Source organism: Bos grunniens, chromosome 5 (genome assembly GCF_055505025.1).
Source record: "Bos grunniens cultivar Pamir isolate PY7600 chromosome 5, Bosgru_T2T1.0, whole genome shotgun sequence".
Lineage (NCBI taxonomy): Eukaryota > Metazoa > Chordata > Mammalia > Artiodactyla > Bovidae > Bos > Bos grunniens.
Window position 1 is genome coordinate 66820207 of NC_141169.1, and position 13451 is coordinate 66833657.

Below are 13451 nucleotides of genomic sequence, written 5' to 3' on the forward strand. Positions count from 1 at the left end.
TTGACTTGATACCAAGTGATCTAAAATGTCATGTCCCGTTTCATATATTATACATGTTTCAATGCCATTCTCCCAAATCATCCCACCTTCTCCCTCTCCCACAGAGTCCAAAAGACTGTTCTATACATCAGTGTGTCTTTTGCTGTCTCGCAGAGGGATGGTACGGGGAGGGAGGAGGGAGGAGGGTTCAGGATGGGGAACACGTGTATACCTGTGGTGGATTCATGTTGATATATGGCAAAACAAACACAATATTGTAAAACACTAAATTGTAAAACACTAAATTGTAAAACAATATTGTTAAAAAATAAAATAAATAAAAATAAAATAAAATGTCATGTCCCACACTTAAGAGTGGGAACTTATGGATGCCAGGTAATAAATGAAGTCCTGGCTCCAGTCCATCTTACAGTAGTTTCAATTGATCCAGATGGGTCCCTGTAGCAGTCAGATGGGTCCCTGGAATTTTCTTAACAGTTTTACATTGGTTCCCTGCCATGTGGAATAAAATCCATATGGTGGGGAGGATCAGGCAGAAATCTCTAAAATTGTACTCCTTTCCCCCAGGTAAGATAGTAATCCAAAACCAATATTGCACTCTGAGTAGAACTGCAGAGATGGGCACCACCTTCAAAGATGTAAAGAATGCAGAGGTAGCACCTTCTGCATTCACCTGTAAGGCCCCTGCTAAAACCACAAGCATCATGGTAGGAGACAGCTGACTACCATAAACTCAACAAAGTGTCAGAACTGATCGTGGCTAATATACAGTTAATATACTTTTTCTGGAACGTATCAATGCAAGCTCTGGCATGGCATGTGGCTGCTGATTTGACAAACTTTTTTTTCAATCGTTAAGAACATTAAAAGTGTTTATGTTAACATAGGAAGGATAGCACAATGCATGTTAACCTATTGTCACTCTCCTCTCCTCTCTTCCACAGGGAAGCCTGCAGGTATCTTGTTCATCTTGTTATTCCACGGAACCTTGTTCTGTTCCCCTATGCTGATAAATCAGGCTGATCATACCTGGTGAAAGGAAGTGGAAAAGACTCCTGGTGCTCTATAAGACACACACAAGCCAGAGAATGGAAGATTCAGACCCTGCAGATTTTAGGGGTCCAATGGTCTGGAGGATGCTGGGACACGCCCTCCAAGTTAAGGACATTAAGATGGTAACTTTGACTCTTGAAGTTAAATGCTGCTCTCACTCATATTTGGCGAAGAGTTGGAAGCTTCTCGTTTGAAGTGGGACTCAGAGCAAGACAGAGTACTCTGCTGCAGGCTCAGGCTGTGATGCAAGTGGCTCTCCTGCTCAGGCTATATGACAGATTATCAATGCTACAAATATCTGTGGTAGAACATTGTATGGCATCTCTGACAAGCTCCAACAGAAGACTAACAGTACAGCCATTAGGTTCTGGAACAAAGGCCTGCCCTCTCATTGTTTGAAAAGCAACCCTCGGCATGCCTCTGTGCCTAACAGACTCTCAGAATGTGCTCCCATATGATATCAAGTTATGAACCAGAGCTACCCATCATGAGCTAGGTGTCAGGTTCATCAAATCATAAGGTCAGATAGTAACAGTAACAATCCATTATTTGATGCAAATGATACATCTGGGATCAAGCCTGAGTAAGTCCAGAGGGCACATGTAAGTTACATACACAAGTAGCCTAGGTTCCCGTATCATTTACTTCTCATGCAGTGATGTATCTCCTTAACCTACTCCTGTGATCCATGAAGAATCCCCTATGGTCAGTTGTATCACTATTTATTGGTGCAATAATGTTTTGTAATAACCAAAAAAATCTTTGATACTCAACCATAAGCATTCATTATTGAGGTGTCAAGGGCCAGGTGAGAATTGGCTAGGGAGGTTTTCTGATCTTGACTGGGCTTTCTCACATCCTAGGATTAGCTGCTAAGTCACTAGAACGACTTAGTTCTGCTCCACGCATCTCTTTCTTCATCAGACTATCCGTCATGTTTCCATATCAGTCGCAGAAGCATGAGAGAAGGCAGACCAATCATTCAAGTATTTTTCAAGTTTTTGCTTGGATCAGATTTATTAACATTCTATTGACTCAAAGAAAATCACATGTCTAAGTTCAAAGTCTCAAGTGAGGCAGAATGTTCCACCCAGAAAGCAAAAGCAATGGAATTTTATGAGAAAGGGCATGGAGACAGGGAGAAGTGAAGAAGTAAGGCTACTGCTGAGGTGTTAAATACCAGATGGCAGAGAAGGAAAATGTGGGCCTTGTTCCTGGGTGGACCAGTTTGATATTTGGTGTGTGCCAAAAATGGCTGGTTTTCACACTTAGCCTCTCTCAGAGGTGGCTAGAAGGATTAGTGACTGGGAAAAAATCTTCCTGACAGACACAGCTTCAGATAGCATACTTGGGTCATTCATAGTGATGGAGAAAGATGTGGCCTGAGTTAAGGATAAATATAAATTTTCCTATAACATTTTTTTTTTTTTACAGGGAAGTGTGTAGATTTTTGTATCATGGAATGTCAACAAAAGAGTATTCAGCTGAGGAGGCAAAGATAAGGTGGACAGGATGACCCTTTCAGTAGATTTCAGCCAGCCTTGCCCTTGACCACTTGAGGCTTGCACAACAAACCCATAAGTGAAGTAAGTGTGATGGCAGAGACAGAGGTTATGCATGAATGCAACAACTTGGGCTTTTTCTAAGGCTAATATAGTTATGTCACTATTGAATACACGATCTGTCAGCAGTAGAGACCAGTGATTTTGTAACACTCCAGAAGATAAATTAGTCACTTGGGAGCAAGTTATTTGCATTAATTTTCTTCCATCTTGGAGGAGGAAGCAACTCTCTCCCATTGTAATTAATTTGTGTTCTTGTTTTCCCTATCATCAGTCCCTCTGTCATCATTACTGATAGTCTACAGAATGCCTACTACCAACATGGTATCTTGCATTACCTCACCTCTGATCAAGAACTATTTTGCGGCAAATGAAGAGCACCATGAATTACTGGATCCATGATCCTAACATACGCAGCATTATCTAGAAGCAGTCAAAAAGGAACCACAGAATGAACTATTACTTAGACACCAGCTGCTTAGATACCAGCTTGGAGACGACAGCGTGCAGGGTTGGGGTGCTGTTTTTCAGGATGGGATACATGCACTGTTCCAAAAGCCAGTATGTGATTCCACATCCCCAACTGCTAGGATTCATGCAGCTAAGAGCCAAGGGGATAGAAAGAGGACTGGCCCTCCAGCATTCTCAGAGACCTACTAGCATAATGGTGCTTCCCACCCTTACCATCTTGGAGGTCACCAAGGTGGTCACCTTGATAAGGTGGTAAGGTGGTCACCTTACCACGGGATTGGAGGTTATTTCAGGGGAACAGGAAAAAGCTAGCACATTTCTATCAAGAAGCACAGTAAGATTTAAACAGAACTGCTGCCAACTGATCCTGCTGGACTGCTCATGTCTCTGGGGCAACAAGCAAAAAAAAACGGGGAGTTAATGTGTTGGTTAACAAGGAGCTAAAATTACAACTACAAAATGAAACAAGGAAAATGTATCTGGAACTCATGCAATTCAGTGATTTGCCTGATTCCTGATGCTTCCATGCCTGGTGTGAACAGCAAACAGACAAATGTGGTAACTGTAGCTGAAAAGGGGCACAGTAACCAAGGCCCTAGATCTCTGAAAGGATGAAGGTCTGGGTCACTCTACCAGGCAGCTAAACTAGACCTGCTGAATTTCTGGAAGAGAGCAAGCAAAGTTTCTGGAAGAGAGCAAGCAAAGTCTCAAATTGGTAGTGCAGGAAGAGGATGATGAATATGAGTTTTGGTCTTTGGTTCAGTTGTAGCAACAGGAGCAATAGCTTGTCTCACTAATCCTCCTGGGTAGTCTTCAACAGACTGTGACTCGTCATCACTTTGAAGATATGGTGATGGGTAGACTTAACATGGGACTCAATTCTGAATAGGCAAGGGGTAGACAGCAGGAAACACTTCTTTTGTCCCACATCACATCGTTTTGTCAGCTTCTGCCATCAGCTCACTCTGAACCACATTGAACCTACGTACAATTTAATCTCTGTCTGATGACAAATATCTGAATTTGATGGTATATCTAACTAATGCACAAGCTGTGAAAAGCTTTACATGCTAATAAATACTACCAGTAAGTTCCAGACCCACAATAAACGTGATATATAAGCTTCCAGTTGTCACAAAAAATTTCAATCCAGTATTACTTTCTGTCAGAAATTTAACAACTCTTATGATACAAGTGTACATAATACTTTTCATGCTAAAGTATTCACAAAAATTGAATCATTCACTTTGCCAAATTCACTTTTTTTTTTTTCTGCATTAAGTCTATTTTTGATCACTAACCTCACACTGACTTCATTCTACATGCTCCTTGCATCTCTGAAATACTCCATCTTGGTACTTTATTTAGGCTATTCTATTTCTCAGCAGGGACCTTTATTTTGGTAACAAGACATACTGCCAACTTATTATAAATGCTTTATTTATTTTTTAACACAGAGGAAGCTTGGTGGCAGATCTGTAGCCACTTGATGTTTTAATAACTAAGAATTACAGTTCAGGCTCTCTTATAGAATATAAAGGTGCACTAACACATGTACATGTAATTGTTATGAAAATTAAGCTTAGTCACTAAAAGAAGATTCACTATCTGAACTTTCTTCTGTGTTTTTTTCACCTTCACCATCAGGCACTGGAGCATCTGGCCTCCTGAAAGAGAAGGAAAAAAAAAAAAAAAGAAATTTAATGGTTTTTCTAGTTGAAAAAAAAATCACTTACTGTAAATTAGGTTCATCCTAGAATATTGCTGCTAATAAATCTGCCAAGTCTGCATACTTAACTGAGAGCCTCCTGCTCTCTACCACAGCATGCTTCTCACAGGCTTCTCCAGTACCATGGGGATTCAGTGCTATTCCTATACAGGCCATGGCACCACTTCCTCCTGCCAGTCCTTACACAGTGTGCTACTTCAGCACTTTCTGCTTCTCATTACCACGGAGACCCAATGACAGACAGAGATGTGATCTGGAGAGGCTGGCATGACCAGTGCTAAATCCTTGCAGCCTCCAAGTGTCTGTAAGGTACAGAGAGAGGAAAGCTAGAAGTGGGAAAAAAAGAAAACTTTCATGTTCAGGAAAGCTGAAGGGAGTAATTTAAAAATGGAAGAGATTTCAAGAATGGCCAGTAAGAAAAACAGGCCATACAGAAATCTTGTGGGGGAGGAGAGTGACTGTTCAAAGGTGGTTCTTAATATCTGCTGAGTGTTTTCACTTATATGCTTTATCATCAGATAAACATAAGAAGAATTAGTTCATAAAAATAATGTCTTGAAGATTCCCTAGGCAGAAGATGATGTGAGAATGGTTAAACTCCAGCTTTGTATAGATGTGCTATAAAAAAAACCACAGGAAATTTATTGGTGTCATTAAAACAGTCAAATTGATAGGTTTCATAGTGTTTGTTAATAAATCATTTTAATCAATGTGGCAGCACAATCACTCAGCACCCATTCACTCTAACCAAAAAAGCAAATTAAGCAAAGTATACCTGGGGGAAACTAAGAGGGAAAGGAAGACTAATACAGCTGCTCTGTTTTAGTAATTAAAAGCTACAAAACTTATTTTTCTCTCAGGCTCCTTAATTCTTAATAAGATTTAAGATACCAACAAACAAAACTCTTCTTTGCCACAAATATAATAATTATTGCTAAAATAAAATGTATAGTCTCCTACTTACTTGTTATTATGAATTATGTTATTAGTTATTATGAATTATGGCTGAATTCTGACTTAGTTTTTAATACCATGTCTGTCGTGCTATGAAACAGAAGAAATGCTGGCATTGCTCCCTAGCAATGGGTCAAACATAAACCCCTTTGCTCTACTGTACAATTTTAGATTATGGGGGGGGGTGGTCCTAAGATGGTCGAGGAATAGGACAGGGAGACCACTTTCTCCCCCACAAATTCATTGAAAGATAAGTTGAATGCTGAGCAAATTCCACAAAACAACTTCTGAACATTGGCAGAGGACACCAGGCAGCCAGAAAGGCAGCCCATTGTCTTTGAAAGGAGGTAGGACAAAATATAAAAGATAAAAAGAGAGACAAAGAGTGAGGGATGGAAACCCATTCCGGGGAGGGAGTCCTAAAAGAGAAGTTTCCAAACATCAGGAAACCCTCTCACTGGCGGGTCTGTGGGGAATTTTGGAATCTCAGAGGGCAACATAACTGGGAGGAAAAATAAATAAATAAAACCCACAGATTACGTGCCTAACCGCAACTCCCAGCAGAGAAGTAGCCCAGATACTCGTATCTACCACCAGCAAGGCGGGGCTGAACGGGAGGCACGGGCTGCACTGTTTAGGGTAGGGACTGAGCCCGAATGCCCTGAGGGCAATCTGAGGGAGCTAACATGAGACAGCAATGCAAACAGTGTGATAGCCAGAGAGAGAAGAGAGAAGAGAGGAGAGAGAGGGAGAGAGAGAGGGAGAGAGAGAACTTTCCCGTGAAAAGCTCTAACCTAAAGCACTGCCAGCCTGCTCACAGAACAAAGGACTGAGCTAATACCACAGGAGAGCTAGCCGGCTTTGGACTGGCCCATTTTGTTCTGGAGGCAGGGAGGCAGGCGGGCAATAGCCAGAACCAGAAAGGGGCAATCTCCGCCCCAGAGACAGCATCCTATACCAAACTGTGAGCAGGCTCCCAGTTGCTAACCAAGTCTTCCTGGAATCCTGGACGACTGACATCCGCCAGGAAGATTGCAGCCAGAAATCAGTTCCCCAGAGGAGACACACAGCACTCGTGACGGTGCTCCCGCTGTGCATCCAGGAAACCCAGAGGCTGGGACAGGGGAGGTGATAAGATGCCCCACCTTACCTGGGGAGAGTGCGCTCGCCAAGCACCTGGTTGCCTGAGCTGCTCGGACCTAGGAAAGGCACAAAACGCAGGCCCAACCGAGTCTGCGCCTTTGTGGAATACAGGAGAACCTGAACCTGAGCGGCTTAGACCTGGGAAGTGCATGCAACCCAGGGCCCACTTTAGAGCAACCTGGAGCCTGAGCAGTGTAGACTGGGAAAGCACACACGCCATGAGCAGGGGCAAACCCAGTGTGGCCCTGACAATGCGAGCACTCCCCACACACGCCAGTGATATTTGTTTGCAGTGTTCCTCCCTCCCCACAGCATGACTGAACAAATGAGCCTAAATAAGTGATCACCACCGCCCCCTTGTGTCAGGGTGGAAATTAGACACCGGAGACTTGCAAACAGAAGAAGCCAAAATAAACAGAGGGAACCTCTTTGGAAGTGACAGGTGCAACAGATTAAAATCCTGTAGTTAGCACTGACTACATTGGAAGGGACTTATAGACCTTGAGAAGTATAAGTTGGAACAAGGAACTATCTGAAACTGAACTGACCCCACACTGCCCGCAACAGCTCCAGAGAAATTCCTATATTTTTCTATTATCATTTTTTTAATTAAAAAAATTTTAAGTCCTTTATTACTCCGTTAATTTTCATTTTTACAACCTACTATTACCTTGCAAGAAAAAAAGACCCTATTTTTAAAGCAAATTTCATCTATTTTTTTAATACAATTTTTGTGATTTTGTTTTTTTAATATTGTATTTTTGAGAGTCTAACCTCTACTCTACATTTTTAATTTTTGCTTTTCGGTATTTATCATCAATTTTGTACCATTAAGAATCCAATCTTCAGTACCCATTTTTACTTAGGAGTGTGATTACTGGCTTGATTGCCCTCTCCCCCTTTTGACTCTTTTTATCCCCTAGGTCACCTCTATCTCCTCCCTCTCCCCTTCTCTTCTCACTTAACTCTGTGAATTTCTTTGGGTATTGCGGGCTGTGGAGAACACTTAGGGAACTGATTACTGGCTAGGTCTCTCTCTCTCCTTTTGACCCCCTCTCTTCTCATCCTGTTCATCTCTATCTCCTTCCTCCTCTTCTCTATATAACTCCGTAAACCTCTCTGGGTGTTCCAGGCGGTGGAGAGCACATAAGGATTTGATTACTGGCTAGATTGCTCTCTCCCCTTTGATTCCCCTCTCCTCCTCCTGGTCACCTTTATCTTCCTCCTCCCTCTTCTCTTCTCCACGTAACTCAGTGAACCTTTCTGGGTGTCCCTCACTGTGGAGAATCTTTTCTACATTAACCTAGATGTTTTATCAACAGTGCTTATGAATGGAGAAGTCTTGAGGCTACTATAAGAATAAGACTGAAAACAAGAGGCAGGAGCTTAAACCCAAAACCTAAGAATACCAGAGAACTCCTGACTCCATGGAACATTGATAGATAAGAGCTCATCCAAAAGCCTCCATACCTACACTGAAACCAAGCTGCACCCAAGAACCAACAAGTTCCAGAGCAACAAGACATACCACGCAAATTCTCCAGCAACACAGGAACATAGCCCTGAGCTTTAATATACAGGCTGCCGAAGGCCACACCAAACGCAAGACATCTCAAAACTCACTACTGGACACTTCATTGCACTCCAGAGAGAAGAAATCCAGCTCCACCCACCAGAACACCGATACAAGCTTCCCTAACCAGGAAACCTTGACAAGCCACTCGTCCAACCCCACACACAGGGAGAAACCTCCACAATAAACAAGAACCACGAACTGTGAGAATACAGAAAGACCACCCCAAACACAGCAATCTAAACAAGATGAAAAGGCAGAGAAATACTCAGCAGGTAAAGGAACATGATAAATGCCCGCTGAATCAAACAAAAGAGGAGGAGATAGGGAGTCTACCTGAAAAAGAATTCAGAATAATGATAGTAAAAATGATCCAAAATCTTGAAAACAAAATGGAGTTACAGATAAATAGCCTGGAGACAAGGATTGAGAAGATGCAAGAAATGTTTAACAAGGACCTAGAAGAAATAAAAATGAGTCAATCAATAATGAATAATGCAATAAATGAGATCAAAAACACTCTGGAGGGAACCAACAGTAGAATAATTGAGGCAGAAGATAGGTTAAGTGAGGTGGAAGATACAATGGTGGAAATAAATGAAGCAGAGAAGAAAAAAGAAAAAAGAATTAAAAGAAATGAAACAACCTCAGAGACCTCTGGGACAATGTCAAACGCCCCAACATTTGAATCATAGGAGTCCCAGAAGAAGAAGACAAAAAGAAAGACCACGAGAAAATACTTGAGATAGTAGTTGAAAACTTCCCTACAATGGGGAAGGAAATAGCCACCCAAGTCCAAGAAACCCAGAGAGTCCCAAACAGGATAAACCCAAGGCGAATCACCCCAAGACACATATTAATCAAATTAACAAAGATCAAACACAAAGAACAAATACTAAAAGCAGCAAGGGAAAAACAATAAATAACACACAAAGGGATTGCCATAAGGATAACAGCTAATCTTTCAACAGAAACTCTTCAGGCCAGGAGGGAATGGCAGGATATACTTAAAGTGATGAAAGTGAAAAACCTACAGGCCAGATTGATGTACCCAGCAAGGATCTCACTCAAATATGAAGGAGAAACCAAAAGCTTTACAGACAAGCAAAAGCTGAGAGAATTCAGCACCACCAAACCAGCTCTCCAACAAATGCTAAAGGATCTTCTCTAGACAGGAAACACAAAAAGGGTGTATAAACTCAAGCCCCAAACAATAAAGTAAATGGCAACGGGATCATACTTATCAATAATTACCTTAAATGTAAATGGGTTGAATGCCCCAACCAAAAGACAAAGACTGGCTGATGGATACAAAAACAAGACCCCTATATATGCTGTCTACAAGAGATCCACCTCAAAACAAGGGACACATACAGACTGAAAGTGAAGGGCTGGAAAAAGATATTCATGCAAATGGAGACCAAAAGAAAGCAGGAGTAGCAATACTCATATCAGATAAAATAGACTTTGAAGTAAACTCTGTGAAAGAAGACAAAGAAGGACCCTACATAATGATCAAAGGATCAATCCAAGAACAAGATATAACAATTATAAATATATATGCACCCAACATAGGAGCACCACAATATGTAAGGCAAACGCTAACAAGTATGAAAGGGGAAATTAACAGTAACACAGTAATAGTGGGAGACTTTAATACCCCACTCACATCTATGGATAGATCAACTAAACAAAATTAGCAAGGGAACACAAACTTTAAATGATACAGTAGACCAGTTAGACCTAATATCTATAAGACATTTCACCCCAAAACAATGAATTTCACCTTTTTCTCAAGTGCACACGGAACCTTCTCCAGAACAGATCACATCCTGGGCCATAAATCTAGCCTTGGTAAACTGAAAAAAACTGAAATCATTCCAAGCATCTTATCTGATCACAGTGCAGAAGATTAGATGTCAAGTACAGAGAAAAAACTGTTAAAAATTCCAACACATGGAGGCTATCCAATATGCTTCTGAATAACCAACAAATCACAGAAGAAATAAAAAAAGAAATCAAAATCTGTATAGAAATGAATGAAATTGAAAACACAATAACCCAAAACCTATGGGACTCAGTAAAAGCAGTGCTAAGGGGAAGGTTCATAGCAATACAAGCTTACCTCAGGAAATAAGAAAAAAGTCAAATAAATAACCTAACTCTAAACCTAAAGCAACTAGAAAGGGAAGAAATGAAGAACCCCAGGGTTAGTAGAGGGAAAGAAATCATAAAAATTAGGGCAGAAATAAATGCAAAAGAAGCAAAAGAGACCATAGCAAAAATCACCAAAGCCAAAAGCTGGTTCTTTGAGAAGATAAATAAAATAGACAAACCATTAGCCAGACTCATCAAGAATAAAGGGAGTAGAATCAGATCAACAAAATTAGAAATGAAAATGGAGAGATCACAACAGACAACAATGAAAGATAAAGGATCATAAGAAACTACTATCAGCAACTATATGCCAATAAAATGGACAACTTGGAAGAAATGGACACATTCTTAGAAAAGTATAACTTTCCAAAACTGAACCAGGAAGAAATAGAAAATCTTAACAGACGCATCATAAGCACAGAAATTGAAACTGTAATCAGACATCTTCCAGCAAACAAAAGCCCAGGACCAGACAGCTTCACAGCTGAATTCTACCAAAAATTTAGAAAAGAGCTAACACCTATCCTACTCACACTCTTCCAGAAAATTGCAGAGGAAGGTAAACTTCCAAACTCACTCCATGAGTCCACCATCACCCTAATACCAAAATCAGAAAAAGATGCCACAAAAAAAGAAAACTACAGGCCAATATCACTGATAAACATAGATGCAAAAATCCTTAACAAAATCCTAGCAAACAGAATCCAACAACATATTAAAAAGATCATACATCATGCCCAAGTGGGCTTGATCCCAGGAAGGCAAGGATTCTTTAATATCCGCAAATCAATGTAAAACACCACATCAACAAATTGAAAGATAAAAACCATATGATTATCTCAATAGATGCAGAGAAAGCCTTTGACAAAATTTAACATCCATTTATGATAAAAACCCTCCAGAAAGCAGGAATAGAAGGAACATCATTTCAGTTCAGTTCAATTCGATCGCTCACTCGTGTCCGACTCTTTGCGACCCCATGATCACAGCATGCCAGGCCTCCCTGTCCATCACCAACTCCCGGAGTTTACCCAAACTCATGTCCATCGAGTTGGTGATGCCATCCCTCAACACAATAAGAGCTATATATGCAAACCCACAATAAACATTATCCTCAATGGTGAAAAATTCAAAGCATTTCCTCTAAAGTCAGGAACAAGACAAGGGTGTCCACTCTTACCACTACTATTCAACATAGTTTTGGAAGTTTTAGCCATAGCAATCAGAGAAGAAACAGAAATAAAAGGAATCCAGATTGGAAAAGAAGAAGTAAAACTCTCACTATTTGCAGATGACATGATCCTCTACATAGAAAACCCTCAAGACTCTACCAGAAAATTACTAGAGCTAATCAATGAATACAGTAAAGTTGCAGGATATAAAATTAACACACACAAATCCCTTGCATTCCTATACACTAACAATGAGAAAACAGAGAAACTAAGGAAACAATTCCATTCACCATTGCAACAAAAAGAATAAAATACTTGGGAATATATCTACCTAAAGAAACAAAAGACCTATATATAGAAAACTATAAAACACTGATGAAAGAAGTCAAAGAGGACACAAATAGATGGAGAAATATACCATGTTCATGGGTTGGAAGAATCAATATAGTGAAAATGAGTATACTACCCAAAGGAATCTATAGATTCAATGCAATCCCTATCAAGCTACCAACAGTTTTTCCCCACAGAACCAGAACAAATAATTTCACAATTTGTATGAAAATATGGACCTAGAGGAATCAACACTATGGTACTGGCACAAAGACAGAAATATAGATTAATGGAACAAAATAGAAAGCCCAGAGATAAATCCACGCACCTATGGACACCTTATATTTGACAGAGGCGGCCAAGAATATATAATGGAGAAAAGACAATCTCTTGAACAAGTGGTGCTGGGAAAACTGGTCAACCACTTGTAAAAGAATGAAATGAGAACACTTTCTAACACCATACACAAAAATAAACTCAAAATGGATTAAAGATCTAAACATAAGACCAGAAACTATAAAACTCCTTGAGGAAAACATAGGCAAGACACTCTGCGACATAAATCACAGCAGGATTCTCTATGACCCACTTCCCAGAGTAATGGAAATAAAAGCAAAATTAAACAAATGGGACCTAATTAAACTTAAAAGCTTTTGCACAACGAAGGAAACTATAAGCAAGGTGAAAAGACAGCCTTCAGAATTGGAGAAAATAATAGCAAACGAAGCAACTGACAAAAAAGTAATCTCAAAAATATATAAGCAGCTCCTGCAGCTCAATTCCAGAAAAATAAACGACCCAATCAAAAAATGGGCAAATGAACCAAACAGACATTTCTCTAAAGAAGACATAGAGATGGTTAACAAACATGAAAAGATGCTCAACATCACTTATTATCAGAGAAATGCAAATCAAAACCACAATGAGGTACCATCTCACTCACACTGGTCAGAATGGCTGGTATCCAAAAGTCTACAAGCAACAAATGCTGGAGAGGGTGTGGAGAAAAGGGAACCCTGTTACACAGTTGGTGGGAATGCAAACTAGTACGGCCACTATGGAGAACAGTGTGGAGATTCCTTAAAAAACTGGAACTAGAACTGCCTTATGACCCAGCAATCCCACTACTGGGCATACACACCGAGGAAACAAGAATTGAAAGAGACATGTGTACTTCAATGTTCATCGCAGCACTGTTTATAATAGCCAGGACATGGAAGTAACCTAGGTGTCCATCAGCAGACAAATGGTTAAGAAAGTTGTGGTACATAAACACAATGGAATATTACTCAGCCATTAAAAAGAAT

General features: G+C 40.3%; 1 protein-coding gene and 1 long non-coding RNA gene across 4 annotated transcripts in view; one reads left to right on the forward strand and one right to left on the reverse strand.

Annotated features, from left to right (window-relative positions):
- LOC147372315 (uncharacterized) overlaps positions 1-4713 on the forward strand; it is an 88231-nt gene extending 83518 nt beyond the window's left edge. Inside the window, exon 2 of the long non-coding RNA XR_015163995.1 lies at positions 945-4713. This is a non-coding gene — a long non-coding RNA (uncharacterized LOC147372315). The remainder of the gene's footprint in view (positions 1-944) is intronic.
- WASHC3 (WASH complex subunit 3) overlaps positions 4510-13451 on the reverse strand; it is a 58666-nt gene continuing 49724 nt past the window's right edge. For all 3 annotated transcript variants that reach the window (XM_086401036.1, XM_086401033.1, XM_086401032.1), the window contains one exon: positions 4510-4753. In XM_086401036.1, the coding sequence (XP_086257162.1) occupies positions 4669-4753 (85 nt within the window). In that variant the 3' untranslated portion in view covers positions 4510-4668. The remainder of the gene's footprint in view (positions 4754-13451) is intronic.